Source organism: Vigna unguiculata, chromosome 7 (assembly GCF_004118075.2).
Source record: "Vigna unguiculata cultivar IT97K-499-35 chromosome 7, ASM411807v1, whole genome shotgun sequence".
Classification (NCBI taxonomy): domain Eukaryota; kingdom Viridiplantae; phylum Streptophyta; class Magnoliopsida; order Fabales; family Fabaceae; genus Vigna; species Vigna unguiculata.
In genome coordinates, this window is record NC_040285.1 from 2,478,027 (window position 1) to 2,497,017 (window position 18,991).

At 29.6% G+C, this 18,991-nt stretch overlaps 1 protein-coding gene across 1 annotated transcript; it reads right to left on the minus strand.

The window, feature by feature from the left end:
• Positions 1–13,876: 13,876 nt before the first annotated feature.
• Positions 13,877–14,185, minus strand: LOC114190048. Its single transcript, XM_028078804.1, has one exon. The coding sequence runs from the start codon at positions 14,183–14,185 to the stop codon at positions 13,877–13,879; it is 309 nt and encodes a 102-aa protein (XP_027934605.1).
• Positions 14,186–18,991: the final 4,806 nt, after the last annotated feature.

An 18,991-nucleotide genomic window follows, 5' to 3' on the forward strand; every position in this document is an offset into this window, starting at 1 on the left:
TCCTTGTTTTATTTTTGTGGAAATTTCAGACATGGATCATTTGATGAATGTGGCATGACTAATGTTTTCTTGCATCTAGGTCTGAGATTCCACTGAATGCTTTTTAATGTTGTATTGCATCTAGAAGAACTGGTAATGTTAGTCACCCCAAAATCTTTAGACTTGCTGATGAAATTATAGTTTTTTATGATCTAATGGTTTGAAAAATATTTCGTTTTTAATTGTCAAATTTAAAGAAAAATGAATGATGGGGTAGAAATATTTTTGGAGTAATTTGATCTCTTTTTGTATAATTATTTAAAAGAGCAAAAATTAGAACTTCTAGAGTAAATCCTTTTAGTGTTGCCCTCCTTTCAAAGTTTTAAAAGTTGTAATCTTTTCAGTGATAAGCGCTTCATATTAAAATCTTTATTATCTATGTGCGATTTATAATATTAGATTTTAATCAGTAACTATATATATATATATATATATATATATATATATATATTGACAAGAATGTGAACGATTTTGTAAGATAAGATTAGAGCAAACATGGCCTTTTTTATACTGGGTCTTTCTTCCTACACCTATGTATTTTCGTCCTGCACTCCCTGAATATTAAGTTTCCCATACTTAAAAATGACTTCTGAATTTTGCAATCCAGAAATTTTTGGATAGAGTCCAGAATTGCATGATTCAAAAAGGTTTTGGATTGCATAATTACAAACTTAGAAACTTAAAAATGACTACTAGAAATTGGAGAAGATTAACAAAATAGTTTTTAAATTACATAATTTACAAATATTTTAACTTTTAGATTATATAATTCAGCAGTCTTTTTCTTTTTTAAAAATAACTTTCAAATTATATGATCCAAAAAAAAAAGAAAAAATAAGAATTTTCCTAATCATCAAAGTACAGAACGAAAAATCTGGAGGTGCAGAAAGAATTTGCCCCCATTACAGTAGCACAGTTATCAGCCCAACAGAAAAAGCCAGAAGCAGTTCTGATTCAAAGATTTGTTAAGAAAAAGAAGTGAAGAACTATATGAAAGAATATTTATAAATTAGCTTATGAGAAGTTGATTTTAGCTTACAAAAAAAGTATTTAAAAATTTTCTTTTCATTTATTTTTCGTAGTTGTTCATTTAACTTGTAGAAGTTTTAACCATGCAGACGTTTTAAGTAAATTTTGTGGTTAAACTTAACTTGAACAAATATTCAAATTAATTGAATTCAATTTATTCAAAATTAAATTGAGTATAGTCAATTCTTTAATAATCCTAAAATATACTTCCTAGCTTTCTAAAGGTAGTTACATGTATTTGAGAAAAAAAAAAGTTTCATATTCTAAATTTGTTATAAAAGTTGTAGTAAAGTAATAGTAATGCAAAGGATCCCAAAAGAGGTTCAACAAAATAGTGTAGCTACCTTGAACTTGAAACGCAAAAACGTGGCAGCAGCTATGGTGTGAAATGAAAGAGGAGAAGAATGCCGAAAGCTTTTGTTCATGTTTGTTAGGATCGAATATATATTTATATGTTAAGAAAAAGCATATGCTAAAATTTTGTTTATTTAATCTTGTTAAGAATTTGTTCTTGTAAAAGAACATGTTCCTTTTATCATATCCTCATCATAAGCTCTATTTCCCCTAATATATTTTAATCCAAAAATACACTTAATGTAAGACAGTTTCAAAATTGTTTTTGTGTATCAAATAACCTATGTTCTAATTATGCAAACAATGTTACTCTATCATCTAATCATAATTATATTATCATAATTTTTATGGTTAAACTCGTAAAATACTATACTCTACAAGAAAAATAAAATAAAATATTATCATGGTATATTTTCTTGAGATTTTTTTCATCAACTCAAGATATATTTTGCTTTAAATTAGATAATTATTCTATAAATAGGATGATTTAAGAATGCACTTAGCCAGCCAAAACGTGTTATTCTCAAGAAGAATCGTTTTTTTTTCTTTTATGTGATTTGATTGAACCCTAATTTGTGTCCACAAAAGGAAAATAGAGGGTTGTTTGATATACGTGAGGGGCACAAGGAAAGCATGATGAAAAAAATGCTGTAGTGGCACACGGTGGCAATGGCAACCTAATGCCCCCAATTTACAACTCACTATTTATTCAAACTTTGGATAGGGCTTTTGTCTTCATACGTAGAATTTTTTTAGTATGTTTTTTTTTCTTAAAGGTTTTATTTAAAGTGTTTTAATAAGATTAATTTCATTAAATTATAAATATTTTATTTCTATAATATATAAAAATCATTTAAAATATTCTTTTCAACTACTAATTAACATGTAAAAATTATATTATAATTTAGTATAGAATTTTATTTATAAAAATACTTTATGTTCTATTTTTGTTGAAAAATAAAATATAAAGTATATAAAGTACATAATATTGCTTTAAAAGATATATTCCTTATTTTATTTTTTTTAATTTTGGTAAGCGCATAAATTTAATTAGTTCCATAATACTAACTTTCTTTAGATATGTCAATTTGATATTCATTTGTGTCAATTTAGTCTTTATTTTTAAAAAGTATCCTTTTAAAAATTATAATTCAATTGGTACCTTCTTAAAAATAGTATCAAACTCTCACATCGAAATAAAATTACAGTTTCATCCGATTAATTACACCTAACATATTCCATGAGACAATGATTCTGCAGAAACTGTTTGTTTGGTTTTCACGCAGTCCATAACATCTTTTTATTTTCTCTGTCCCATGTTCTTCAATATATGCTTTTCACACCAATGCTCAAATCACTATAAAAACCAAGCTATTGTTCTGCAACTTTAGCAAGTAAGCACTTAACCACAATCTTCAAACCAAAACTCTCCTTCAGAAGCAAATACTGATTCAAAACCCTTCCAGAAAACTACGCAAAAATGGGGAACAAAAGCTCAACACCTTCAAACGCAAACTATAGCAGCCATGCAGCGAATATTGCTTTAAAAGAACCACCCCGCCACCATCACCATGTTGTTCCAAACCGAAGAAACTTCTCTTCAAGGCCAAAGGGGCACCGAGCAGAACAACAACATGGTACGAAACCACTGGGAAACGATGAAACTTTCTCCTCTTACATCAAAGATTCAAAATTTAAAATGAGGAGCAAGTCAAACATCGGAGGCCATGAAGATCATAGCGACGCTGTTCCTGTGGATGTGGCCAGTGAATCCAACGACAGAAACATGGAAAATGAAAAAGATCATCATTTTTCAGATTTTATTGCGAATGCTAGGAAGAGGTTAAGGACTGTAACCAGAAGGAATAGCTCCATCAGAAGAGGGTAAGATCAAAAACATTCAACTTTCGTGATGTGTTGTTCTGCAGTTCATCTTAGTTGTTGTGGCAAGTGCGTTAGAATAAGCAGAAATTCTTGTATCTTTAGCAAAAGTTTGTCTTTGTGTTTGAGTGGGTATCATTCAGGATATAGTAATATTTCAATAAAAATACTTTTGTCTCCTTTACTTTATTTAGTTTTTCAATTCTTTTACTTTTTCACCCAATTTTGTTTTATCCAACCCATTATTTTTTTACACTCCATTGTTCCTTAAGTTTTATGTTTTAATTAAATATCTTTTTATTAAAAAGAGTTGCTGGTGGTAATGTTTAAGAAAAGAGCGATTGTAAGATTTTTTTTGATCATTTTGACATATATAGTTCTCATTGTGTTTTCTAGTTACTAGAACTTTAATCATGACAAATTATTGTTGATGAGACTATTGGTAGTTATTAATTGATATTTTTATGATAAAAAGATTTAAAGTAAAAAGAATAATTTTACTATTAGATTATTAATGATATATTATAAATAAGGTTGTAAAATAAGTTTTTGAAAAGGTTTTTCTCTTTAAGATTTTTCCTTGTCGTTTTGCTATCTTCATCCTTTGTAATCTCTCGTTCTTTTTAGAACATAATCGCATCTTACAACAGTTAGAAGATTCTAATTCCTTCCAAGGATGTAAAAAATAATCAAAAAGTTCACCTTTGATGGAGAAAACTTCACTTAAAGGATGAAAAAAATATGAAAGGAAACACACATTGAACGAGCATAGAAATATGCTAGACTAAGATAATCAATTTCATCCCGATCTAAGGTAAACCACCTTCATTTCAAAGTACCTATCACCAAAGAAATAGGTAGCAACATAATTAATATCATCCAAATCATAAAATTTTAAAATCTCATATGAAACCCTAACTTTCTCTACTTAAGTAGGGATTCCTCAAATTCAATATTCAACATATTCCTTTTTGGATTCTGAAAATAATTTGACCCAATTAACAAATTGTTGGCACTTTCACGATAAAAACTTTCTTAAAAGTTAAGAATTTTTTTGTCACAAAATAATAGCACAAGATAAATCCCAAGCCTTATATTCAACAAAAATAATGTATACAAACATACACACGATCTATAAAACGATTTTTTAAGGTTTATTCAAATTCAAATCAAATACATACACAATTCAACATGCAAAACAATCCATCTAAAAATAATAACTAATAGTTCATCAATGTTTTGATCCAGAAATGGACATCATTAGGATTAATTACAATGCATTCGAGATATTGTATACTTTGGAGCATGGCTCCATCGCCGTTTTGTTGTTAAAATGTTCCTAAGAGGATTAAAAAAAGAATGAGTATTTAAACCGTCTTAAACCTTGACTTCTAAACAAAGTGGAATTATCTATTGAGTGCGATAAAAACAATAACAAAATTCTAAAATAAGATTTACAAATAAGGATTACCAAAATCCAAATAAACAAATCACGAAACCCAAATAAAAATTGACTTACTTTCTCTGAATTAAGTAGAGATAGACTTCTAAAAAAAATTTGAATTGTAACACTTAATGTAGTATTCCTTTCAATGGATTGCAATATTCAAGTGAATTTGCAAGCACATATTTCATGCAAAGAGTGTGTCCGGTTTTTGCGATATGTAATGAAATAAGAGCGTCAATTTCGGGGATGAAGGGTTTAATTCATCCACCCAAAACTGAGGTGATCTGCGCATATTTTGTATAACATTACGAAATTGTCCCTCTATAACAACAAAAACAGATGTGGGGTGTGTGTGAATTGAATGCATTGGTAGTGTGGGCTTGTGAGTAGTGCAGAGAAATGGGACTGTGGTGGGTGGTGGGGGAGGAAGATGGTGGTCGTGGTAGGGTGTGGTGGGGGAGTAATGTCGTAGATGTGGCGGAGAAACATGGTGGTGGAGGTGGGGTGTGGTGGGGGAGTAGTGTCATAGATGCTACCTATCACCAAAAAATAGGTAGCAACATAATTAACATCATCCAAATCATAAAATTTTAAAATCTCATATGAAACCCTAAACTTTCTCAACCTAAGTAGGGATTCCTCAAATTCAATATTGAGCACATTCCTTTTCGGATTCTGGAATTAGTTCGATCCAATCAATAAATAGTTGGCCCGTTCACGGTAAAAGCCTTCTTAAAACTTAAGAATTTTTTTGCCACAAAATAATAACACAAGATAAATCCCAAGCCTTATATTCAACAAAAACAATGTATACAAACATACACACGACCTATAAAATGATTTTTTGAACTTTATTCAAATTCAAATCAAATACACACTTCAACATGCAAAACAATCCATCTAAAGATAATAAATGATAGTTCATCAATGTTTTGATCCCAGGAAAATCATTAGGATCAATGTTACATGAATTCGAGATGTATGTTTTGAAACTTGGTCCCATCACATTTTTATCCTTAAAATACTTCTCAAAAAATAAAAAAAGAATGAGTTTTTAAACCGTCTTTAAACCTTCACTTTTAAAAATGGTGAAACTGTTGAATACTATAAAAACAATAACAAAATTCTAAAATAAGATTTACAAATAAGGATTATCAAATCCTATATAAACAAATCACGAAATCCAAATAAAAATTCACTTACCTTCTCCAAATTAAGTGGAGATAGACTTCTAGAAAAAATGAAATCGTAACACTTAGGGAGGACATCTTCTTGCTAAGAAACCGCAGCGAATGAAACATCTATAACAACCAAAGAAACGAATGATATATTAACTAAATGAAAAATTACTCGCACACAACCGAAGAAAACCTCTATTACATAATTCTAAAAAGATATTTTGATTTTTTTATCTTTTAGTTATTTCTTTTTTAAATTTGTATAAATTTATCTATTTTAAAATATTAATTATTTTATTTTGGACATGACCGGTAATATTCATTTTAAATTTGAATTATTTTAAATTTGTTTTTATAATCAATAATTATATGATTTGTTTTTAAATTTTTTTATTAATTAACTGATTAATTCGATTGTTTTGAATTTTTTAATTATAAATGAATTGTTTTTTATTTCATATGTTTTTAAAATTTTTCACCAATTAATTGATTTCATCAATTATTTAACTTATTTCTTTAATGACTAATTTTAATATTATTATTATTCTAATAAATATTTATATTGTACTCAAGTGTTTTCTTTAATTATCAATTGGCAATAATATTATAATTACTATTGTTTTTTATATTATTGTTTGAATCAATAAATATACTTCATTTTAAATTCTTTGTATAATTATTATTCAGCAAATTTTGAATTGATATTTATTTAAAATATTTATTATACTTATTACTTTTATTTACATCAGTTTTAATATTAATTTATTTTTATAATTTGAATGAAACAAAATGTTTTAATCAAAATGATTATATTTAACTTTGAAAAAAAAAATCAAAAATCAATTCACATCCCTTTCTTAATTTGTAATATATTTATCATTTATTATTGCTATTATTAATGTAATGATTTTATTCAATAATTATATTTAATTTTTAACATTCTTTTTTTTTCAATTCTTAATGTTACTTTTATTATTATACATAAATATAATATTTAAATATAATTATATAAATAAATTATTTATTTAAATATAATAATTATTATATTTTCATTGTTTTTTACTACAATTTAAAAAGAATTAAATATATTTTTTGTCTCTTACCTTTCATTGAAAATTATAATTAATCATTTCTGAAACTTTGAACTAATTTAGTCCCTTAATTTTAGAAATGGGTGAATTTAGTTCTTTTAATCATATTTTAGTAAGATTATTTGACTTTTGAAATATATTTCATGATAACATCTCAGCTGACATTAAAGCGAGAATGCATCAAACACTATCAATAAAACACGTGTAGAATATCAAAAAAACTTAACATTTGGTAAAAACAATTAAATCCATGTATTTCTAAAAAATTGAGAACTAAATTAAGTTAAAGTTTGGAAGAGAAACTAATTTCAATATTTACTAAAAGTTAAGGAAAAAAAATATTTAACCCAAATTAAAAAACAAAACAAAAAAAAAAAACCACATGTGCGTCACACGTCTAAAACTAGTTTTAACAAGAAAATAAAACGTTGAAAGGATTTCATATAAAGCTAATTAAAACAAGGAAATGAATGCAAATCTTTTGAAGATCAAATTTAAATTTCATCGAGATGATAGAGGCATCAAAATAATACTGATGTGAAAAATCCAATAGAAGATGGTTCCTTAAAAGAGCTCTACTCTTGACCAAAGAAAAAACTAATGTATAGACGGTGGAAAATGATCATAATATATCCAATTGAGTAGAGATATGTGAGTACCCAGAATGAAATCTTCATGTGTGAAAATATGACAGAATATTTGAATCTTTCACATCTTCCTTTCTATTGTTTGCCCATATTCACAACCACACACTCTTTGCTTTATGCTACCGCCCAAACACTCCTCACTTCTTTTATCTTCAAATAACTTCAATCATAATATATCAATCAATCTTGCCTTGTTACCTTATTAGGTTCATTCTTCATGTTTATATAAATTCACTCAAATATTTTATATTTTATATTTAACTATCAAATTTAGTTTAACTGCATCTTTTATTTATAAAAAACAAAAAAGGTTAAATATGTTTTCTGTCTCTCAAGTTTAAGTGGAATTTGAAATTAGTCTATCTTCAAAACTTTTGACTAATTTAGTCATTTATCTTTAAAAATGCGTGAATTTAATCTTTTAACCAAATTTTGTTAAATTTATCTGACGTTTCAAGTACATTTTATGATAATATTTGAATTGTTTACACCATTTGACACATTTTCGCTTCAAAATTAACTCAAATATTATCATAAAATACGTTTAAAATGTCAAATAAACTTGACAAAATTTGGTAAGAATGACTAAATTCACGCATTTTAAAGATGAATAACTAAATTGGTATAAAGTTTCGAAGATAGACCAATTCAAAAATTCACTGAAACTCTAAAGACCAAAAACATATTTAATTCAAAAAAAAAAATTAAAGGCTTCTTCCTATTGAAAGGGTCATTCTTGATTAGGGAAACTGCCCTCATATTCCCAACAATCAGGTGGGTTCAAAGGATAAAGTTAGAAGAAAAAAGAAAGTCTCACATGGTGTGGCCAAGAATCTTATCTTAATTGAAAGATATACACCTTCTGCAAACCCTTCTTCTCTTTTCACCCCAATCTACACACTATAAAACCAACCCTTTTCATCTCTTCCAAAGTGTGCTTAACCCACAATCTTCTCATCTTTTAAACCTCTTTGCAAAAACCCTTATAGTAGTGATCCTCAAAGTTTGTGAACTCGTCAACCTTTGCAATATCAATAATGGGGAACAAAAACTCAGCAACTTCTAAGGCACTGAGAGCAAAGGTTGCTTCATTCGAAGAACCACAGGCACAGTATGTTGTTGTTTCCATGCAAAGGAAACACTCAACAAATCCAGAAGTGGTGAGTGTTAGGGCGTACCCAACAGAAGAACAAGGTGAGAAACCACTATGTGATGATCACACTTTCTCCGATTACATCCAACGTACTAAGTATAAAATCAGGAGCAACTCAAACATTGGGTGTAATGAGGATCAGAGGGACCCTGCACATGCAGATCATGTGGCTCCGGCTACCAACAAGAACCAAAACGAAGACCCTTTTTCAGATTATATTCAGAATGCAAGGAAGAAGCTCAGAATGAGAACTTTATCTAGAAATGTTTATTCCTTCAAAAGAGGGTGAATGAGACCATGAACATCCAAAGATAACTAATAAAGCAATGTGGATTTTACAGTAAAATGTAATGTTGTGTGCCTTTAATCTTCCATGCTGTCGTGCTATAATAAGGAGAAACTCTTCTGTCTTTTTCAAGAAAGTTTCTATAGCTTTGTATCAATAACTGTGATTAACAATGAGTTTAGCACTATTATTATTATCATGAGTCCAGATCCTTTTACTTTTACTGAATTTTTTTTATTATTTTTTACTGAATATTAAAAATATAATGTACTGATATTTTAAATATTTTTTTAATATATTTTAAAACGTGAAATTGATAATCAAAAGCATAATAAAAAATAAAAGCACAACAAAAAAATTTAGAGAATCTAAATTCTATCACTACGACTTGAACACAGTCTAACACTATCTTAAACCTACCTATTTGAATATTAATGCTTTCGGTTCTGTGTCTGCAAGACTCAGAGCACTGCAATGAATACATATCAATAAATCCACGCATCCTTCTTAAGTTCACTTAGCACCAACCTTTTCTTTCATTCTCATTTTTTGTATGTTTCATTCTCTAAATTTTTCGGCTACTATTGCATAAAAAAGTCATTGAGGCAGTGGGCCATTAATGTAGCGCTTGTTTTGGAAACGAAAATGGAAAATAAAAAATTTTACTGTGGAAAATAAAAATGAAAAAAAGTTTTAGAGCAGAAAATTTTGGGAGAGTTTGAAAAAATTAAATGGGTAAAATAAACAGTAAAATTTTGAAGTACTTTATGTTTATACTGATTTAATTTATAATCTGTAAATATTGAAATATTTAATATTTTTTAATTCAAATATGTAAATGAAATTATAATAATAAACAAATTATTAATTAAAAGTTAGGGATAAATTTGTAAAATAATATATAATACTGTAATTTACTCTGCAAATCTTCTCTATTATGAGAAGATCGATTCATCCTCTCTCTCTTCCCTGGATCAATTTTCACATATCCCTCAAAACAAATTATAGATATCATCGAGTATACATTAAAAGCAAACATAACTTTAATCATTATTTCACAATTTTATAGTAGTGTATGAGTATCAAATGAAAAATATAAACATATGTATAATTAAACACATGATAGAAAGTAGTGTTCTTATACCATATATTTGTATACAGATAATGTGAATGTTTAACAAGTAAGATATGCTTTGAAATTCTGTACTTGAAAATTGTTATTGAATACTGAAACTGATTACACATTTAAAGTCAATGGAAACTAAATAACTACTCCATTACTCACGCATAAAGTAATGACATAGCAGACTAATACTTGAGCTAGAAAATAGCTAGCTCTAGTACTACCTAGAATATAGGTTCAGTTATTGACCTGGTTTATTCACAAATAATAACTGCTAAACAAGAATTTAAAACTAATTAAAAGCAATTTAAAACCAATTAACTGGTAATATTCCCTCCTTTAAACTAAATACTTGCATCTAGTTTATTTCCTGTGCTTCAACCATTCCCAGCATGCGTCTAAGTTTTAAAAATTGTTCCAATTTAAGTGGTTTGGTCATTATGTCTATTGCTTGGTCTTGTGTATTGCAATAACTAAGATTAATCCTTCCATCCTTAACAAGATCTCTTAAAAAATGAAATATAACATCAATGTGTTTACTTCTTCTATGAAAAACTGGGTTCTTGGATAGTTGAATGGCTGAATTATTGTCACATAACATCAGAATCTTATTTTCTTCATTGAAACCAAAAGTCTCCATGATTCTTTTAATCCAAATGCTTTGACATGCACAAGAGGCTGCAGCTATATACTCAGTTTCTGTTGTGGATAGTGTAACTATTGGTTGCTTCTTAGAGGACCAAGAAACTGCTCCAGATCCTAAGAAGAACACAGATCCTGAAGTACTTTTTCTATCATCTGAATCTCCAGCAAAATCACTGTTTGTATAGGAAATTATACTAGTGTTTTCTCCTCTCTTGTAATATATCCCAAGCTTTGTAGTTCCTTTCAAGTATCTTAGTAGTCTTTTAGTTGCAGTCCAGTGAGCCTCAATGGGGTTGGTCATGAATCTACTGATCAAGCTGACTCCATATATAAGATATGGTCTAGTTGTTGTCAAATACATGAGACTACCTACCACTTTTTTAAATAAAGTGGCATCCACCTTGGTCCTTGCATTTTCTCTGGATAATTTTGTTCTTGGAACAATTGGATTCTTGACAGCTTTGCAATCCTTCATCCCAAACCGTGACAGTACATCCTGGGCATACTTCCTTTGACAAATAAAAATTTCCTTTCAGTCCTGTAAAATTTCCACTCCAAGAAAGTACCTCATTCTTCCTAGGTCAGTCATATCAAATTCTGACATCATAGATTTTTTGAAGCTATGGCATAGGCTCACATCATTTCCAGTATATATCAAATCATCTACATATAAACTTACAATTAAAAGTTTACCTCCTTCAACTGATTTGGTGAAAAGTGTGTGCTCCCAGAGACATCTCTCAAAACCATTATGTAGAAAATAGTTTTCTATTTTGTTGTACCAAGCCCTTGGTGCTTGTATGAGTCCATATAATGCCTTTCTCAATTTGTATACCTTCTCTTCTTCACCAATCTTCATAAAACCAGTTGGTTGTTGTACATAAATTTCTTCATTTAGTTCTCCATGTAAGAAAGCACTTTTCACATCTAACTGAAAAATGCTCCAACCATGGTGTGCAGCTGTTGAGAGTATTATCCATATGGTGTCATGTTTCGTGACTGGTGCGAATACTTTTGTGTAGTCCATTCCATATTGTTGTGCGTACCCTTTAGCAACTAATCTTGTCTTAAATTTGTTAATTTCTCCATTTTCTTTGAGCTTTGTTTTGAATATCCATTTTACTCCAATTGGTTTCATTCCCTTCGGCAAGTCAGTTAATTCCCAAATTTTGTTCTTTTCTATTGCCTCCATTTCTCTTCTCATGGCATCTCTTGATGGCTTCTTCAAATGTAACTGGATCATCTTCTGTCACCAACATTACAGTTGTAGTATCATCATCTGAAAGACCTTCTCCTTTGTCATAGTCTGCCATTCAGATTGGTTGTTGTTTGCTCCTTCTGGCCCTCCCTTCAACTAATGCTTCAGCTGCAGGAATATTTGGCTCATTATGGGCTTCTGCTTGTATGGAGTCATCACTTGAAATTTTTGCATCTTGTTGTTCTGCATCATTGATTTTAGTGCTGCTCACTGCATCTCTCCGATCTAAATTGTCTTGATGGCTCTCTTGATCATTCTTTTCCCAATTCCAATTTTTCCCTTCCTAAAAAATAACATCCTTGCTGATTATGATCCTGTTATTTATAGGATCAAGCAACCTGTATGCTTTTGATTCTTCACTAATACCAAGTAGGATGCAACTTTTACTTTTGGTATCCAGTTTGATTCATTGTTGGTTTGGTGTGTGAACATGAGCTAGACATCCAAATACTCTGAAGTACTCTACTGTTGGCTTCACTCCACTCCATGCCTATTCAGGAGTTTTATCTTGTACTACTAGTGTGGGGCTTCTATTGAGAATGTGGACACACCATTTTGTTGCCTCTAGCCAGTATATTTTTGGGACATTCCTTCCTATTATCATAGCCTGAACCATATTCATAATGGTCCTATTCTTCCTCTCAGCCACTCCATTCTGCTGAGGAGTGTAAGCAACAGTAAGTTGTCTTTTAATTCCATGATTCTGACAAAAGTCTGCAAATTCTTGGGATGTAAATTCTTCTCCCCTATTTGTTCGTAAGCATAAGATGCTCTCTTCAGTCTCCTTTTCAACCAATGCTTTGAAAATTTTAAAATAATGAAATGCTTCTGATTTTTCACTCAAAAAATATACCCAAGTTTTTCTTGATAGATCATCAATAAAACTCAGAATATACCTTTTGTTGCTGCTTGATACTGGTCGAATAGGTCCACATAAATCTGCATGAATAAGTTGCAAGTTCTTTAATGCCCTCCATAAGCTCCTTTTTGTCATGGCATTGTGGTGCTGCTTTCCAGCCAGGTAATGAGTGCACAAATCTTTGGGAGTTGTGATTGATGGCAACCCTTTCACCATTTGTTTAGAGACAGGCATTTTGAGGCCATCATAGCTCAAGTGTCCTAACCGATTATGCCACAATTGAGAATCCTGCTTCAAGTTCACTTGAAGGCAAGTTGCCTTTGTAGACACAATAGGTGCTGAAAGAACAAACATCTGTTGCCATTCATACTTACTTCCATGATTTGTCCTCGATCAGGATGAATAACAACACATTTGTTGTGCTGAATTGTTATCATCAATCCCTTCTCTTGCAATTGTCCTATACTCAATAGATTACTTTTGAGTTTAGGAACATAGAACACATGTGAAAATACATGTGTGATGCCATGTAGAATAATTCGAACACTGCCTTTTCCCATCACAGTAATTCGTGCGTCATTTCCAAGTTTCACTTTGTGACGATAGGTCTCATCTAATTCTGAGAACCAATCCTTGTTACCACTCATGTGGTTACTGCATCCAGAGTTAAGAAACCAGTCTGTTTTGTTTCCATCATTGAGGTCTGCAGTGGCCATTATAAAAGCTCATCTTCTTCTTCTACTTTGTCCTTCTCTACTTCAGTATAGTTGGCCTTCTTCCCCCACGTAGGACATTCATATTGAAAGTGTCCAAATTTATGACACTTAAAGCACTATATCTCAGCTTTGTTGAATGATTGTCTTCCCCTTCCTCTGCCTCTGAAAGATCATCCTCTGCTTCGTCCTCTTCCACTTTTGTCATCAGTCATGACTTGCATGACTTGTTCTTCTTCAAGAGTGAGCAACATTCTCTGTTCATGAACGAGTAAGCTACTTTGGAGTTCATCAATGGTCATAATATCCATATTATTGGATTCTTTGATGGAGCAAACGACGTAATTAAATTTTGCAGTCATTGACCGCAAGATTTTTGCGGTTATGATATTTTCTTTCATGTTTTCACCACATGCCTTCATGTTTTTGGCTACCTTCAGTGTTCGACCAAAGTAGGAGTTAACTGATTCACCTTCCTTCATATGTAATGTCTCAAAATCTTTGCGCAATGCTTGTAATTATGCTCGTTTGACTCGTGTGGAGCCTTGAAACTTTTGCTTCATTGAATCCCAAATGTTTTTGGTTGTTTCATCATTTAAAATTGTGTCCAATATTTCTCTATCAATTGCTTGATAGAGATAATTTTTTATCTTCAAATCCTTCATTTTTTGTTCTTCCAATGTCTTCAGTTCAGCTTCAGATGCATTCATTTTATCAGAAATGTTTGCAATTTCGTGTTCCACCAAGTGCCAATACTCCTTTGATCGTAAGAAGTTATCCATCAACTTTGCCCAATGATCATAGTGTCCATCGAACTTGGGAATAGCAGGCTGCACATACTTTCCAGAATCTGCCATTGTTCTGTCTTTGACTCTCGTAGTGTTTCTCTTCACACTCACCCAATATTTGGTTTAAACCCCTCACTTTAAGTGTTTCTCTCACACTCTCCCTATGTATGGTTTAGCCCCTCCCTTGGTGTTTCTCTCTCTTAACTCTGGTTTTGGTTCAGGCCCCTATAAACCTGGCTCTGATACCAGATGTGAACGTTTAACAAGTAAGATATGCTCTGAAATTCTGTACTTGAAAATTGTTATTAAATACTGAAACTGATTACACATTTGAAACCAATGGAAACTAAATAACTGCTCCATTACTCACAGATAAAGTAATGGCATAACAGACTAATACATGAGCTAGAAAATAGCTCAAATACTCCCTAAAATATAGGTCCAGTTATTGACCTGGTTTATTCACAAATAATAACTATTAAACAAGAATTTAAAACTAATTAAAAAGCAATTTAAAATCAATTAACTGCTGATAGATAATTCGACACAAAATAAGAAACAAAAGACAAGCGTGTATCTGACTTTTTGTATTTTTTTATTTTTCATGAAAGTTACGTTACATGCACCTGAAAGAAAAAAAAAAATACTAAAATGTATGAAGAAACATTTTTTAAGATTGATTTGGTTGAATATATATATATATATATATAATTTTGAGTAATTGAAAGTGTGCACATGATGGATTCCCTCACTTGCTTACTTCTTCATTATTACTATAATTTTTATTAACAATAATATCAGGCACAATTATCAGGCACAATTATGTACAGCCATCCTTCAAAACGACGACGTTCTGGATGCCCTTACTTGCTTACTTCTTCATTATTACTATAATTTTTATTAACAATAATATCAGGCACAATTATGTACATCCATCCTTCAAAACGACAACGTTCTGGGGTCCTGTGAGTTTCCACGGTTGGAATCCAGAACTTCTGGGAGTGAAAAACAAAATTATAGCTAAAGACAAAAGAGTTTCTATACCTATTATTATACAATTTTGAGTTGTCCAAACAAAAAATAATATTAAAATCTTTTGTTTCCTTGTATATAGAAAGTGTGGTGGATACTATTTATAAAGACAAAGATAATCTTAAACCAAATTGATTATTATATGAACATGAATATATAAGATAAATTCTTTACAGCTTTAAGAAGTTAAACATTACTTAGTCTTAGTTAAATATACTGTTATATCATAGCTTTGTTATACAAAACGAATATTAGAAAGTTCATGATCTATTTATAAATATTATTTATTTATATTTTGTTATCATCAAATTTTCATTTTGAGATAGTCTAGAATCAAATTTTCATTTAGAGATAGTCTAGAATATTTGAACAAGTACTTCTTAATAATATGCTTTTAATTTTTTCTTTAATTTTAATCACTAAATAAAGAATTCTTTATTATATTTATTTCAACTAAATTCAATATGAACTCATTTATAAATTTCATATGTCCACTTACCTTTTATTAACAGTTTTTATTAAATAAAGTAAATATAAATATTAAAATTTATGGTAGAAGTAAAAGAACTATTAATTAAAAATTTCCTTCATAAAAATACATATTATGTTGTATCATTTTTCTTGTGGTACGCTTTAATCTGTTGAAGTTGCATTTTTAATATTGAAAAAATAAATTAAAAGTAAAATTTCTCAATAAAGAATTAATTTGACTAGTAAAAAACCACAATTGACCTCTTGCCTAAAAAATAAATAGCTTCAAGAATAAGTAGTGAATAATGATGTATATATTTTCATTACAACTGTTATAATAGTTTGAGTAGGGTACTGAAATATTTTTCTAGTAACTAAATTTTTAAAAATGTAAAGATCTTTTAAAGCAAATTTTTAATAAAAAAATACATTTTTTTATGGTTTAATTTAGTGTGAAATGAATTTGAATATTAACATTACTATAGGATAATCTAAATATTAAAATTACGTAAAATCAAATTCATAATTTCTGAAATCTAAATAATAAGAGTAATATTATAATTTATTTGCTATATGTCAAAAGAAAAACAAAAAACAAAAAATTAAATTATTCGAATTCAAATGATAAATATTTTTTATTTAAACAATTGTTCGAATATGATGAAATGCAACTATGATGGATTTAAAAAGTATAAACTCTTTCTTAGTCTCAAAGCTTTCCCATCATATGTATTACATATACATATTTATTAGTATGTATTGTTTTAGAATGTAAATTGAACAATAGACGATATTACAAGAGTATCTGAATACAAGTTTAATGTATCTTTTGGAAATATTTGTATATAATAATGAGAATTTTATTTCAAAATTGTATACCACTTTAAACATAAAATATAAAATAAAAACAAGATGACAATTTTGTAAGTATTTGAGAAAATTATGTTCTTGAATGAAACGATATTAAAGCATTCATAATATATAACTGATTATATTACATGGTGTCTAATATAAAAGGAATGTTAAAAGTAAATTATTTAACTTGTTATAGTTAATAAATAATTGTCTTACTTGCCAAGTTATTGTTCTTCAAAGGTTAAGTCCATATATGTGATACCATTAGAATCAAGAATGAAATTGTTGATTAATAACAATAAATAGAGATACGAAAATTATAATTAAAGAAAAAGAAGGTTTGTTACTTCTTAGCTTCCAGAACATTGAAATAAATTGTTAATCGGAAATATTAAAGTGGAAAAAGCAAGTGAGAAGATGATTTTTGAAAGACAAGTTTAAGAAATTGAGTCAAAAAAGAAGAAAAGATTATCATATTATATAATCAATAGAAACAGAACAAAGAAAGTGCAGAATAAAACATGGATCGAATCTACAGTGTGAAAACTGAAATTCTTTTTATGCAATTCTCAACCATTGATCCTCTATCAATTCTCTCCCTAAATATTAATCTCTTTCTACATTATTTTATAGCCAAATAATTTTCCCAAGATTAAATTATTGTTGATCATATTAACTGTATTTCAAAAATATTGTAAGACTAAAAATTTGTTGGTTTTAGTTTATTTTGGAAAAATAATTACTTTTATAATGATGTTTTAAAAAAGGAAATTATTTTTTAAGCAAATTAGTTTCACACTTTAATACCCCCGACTAATCTTCTAACCTTTCGTTCTGCAACGTTTTCATTTTCGGTTTCCTTTTTTTTTTAATCATTTATCTTGTTTATATTTATTCTTATTTTTCAATGGGACAATAACAAAACTGTGGCAATTGGCTTGGTATTTTATAATTAGAAACTGCTGCTATTATCATTACATTGAAACCAGACATATACAAGGAAGACTAAAATAAAACGAAAAGAAAAAGTGGAGTAACAAATAAAAAAAAAGCAATAAATAAATTAAATATATTTAGTGACAGTTTAATAAATTATACTGTCCGGAATGGTTCCCATATGTCCGGAATAGAGAATATTCAAATTAATTGGCCAAAATATAAATGTGGGCATTACTTAAATATATATTCAGTCTCCATTCCTTTTATATTTATTCCCGTTTTATTAATTTATTTAGTATGTTATTTTAAAATTTATATAATTAATCGGGGCAATACTTCCTCAGAGAAGCATTCCTCATATATACCCCACAGCTATATTGGAATGGATAATTAAAAAATTGGAAGGATTTCTAGCATTAGGGTCGGTCAACAATAGCATGTTAATAATTAACATGGCTTTTGCAAAACTATCTTTCCTTATCATTGTCTTGCAAATCTCACGCACTATAAAACCAAGTTTCTGCACCTCTTGCAAATTGCAAACTGCTCCTCTCTAAATATCTCAGAACTAGTCATCCCCTCGAAGATTTTGAACTCATAATATCAATGGGGAATAAAAACTCAGCAACTTCAAAGGCACGTAGTGGCCAGAGAGCAAAGCTTGCTTCAATAGAACCACAACCGCACAACGTTGTTTCATGGCAAAGGAAACTCTCAACAAAGTCAGAGGTAGTGAATGTTAGAGCGTACCCCACAGAAAAACAAGGTGAGAAACCACTGTGTGATGATCACACTTTCTCTAATTACATTCAACGTACTAATTATAAAATCAGGAGCAACTCAAACATTGGTTGCCGTGAGGGCCAGAGAGATCCTGCATATGCAGATCATGTGAATAATGGTACCAACAACAACAATGAAAATGAACAAGATCCTTTTTCAGATTATATTCAGAATGCTAGGAAGAAGTTGAGAATGAGAACTTTATCTAGAAATACTAGCTGACAGAGGGTAAGACCTGAGCATCCAATTTGAACTAAAGCTATGTGAATCATAGTGATGTAATGTCAGTTACCTTTTTCATTTCATGTATGTTGTGCCTTCAATCTTCTTTGCTGGGTGGAATGAGCTAGAATAAAGAGAAACATTCTCTTGTTCTGAAGTTATTACTAAAACTGTACAATGGTGTGAGTTATTTAGCAA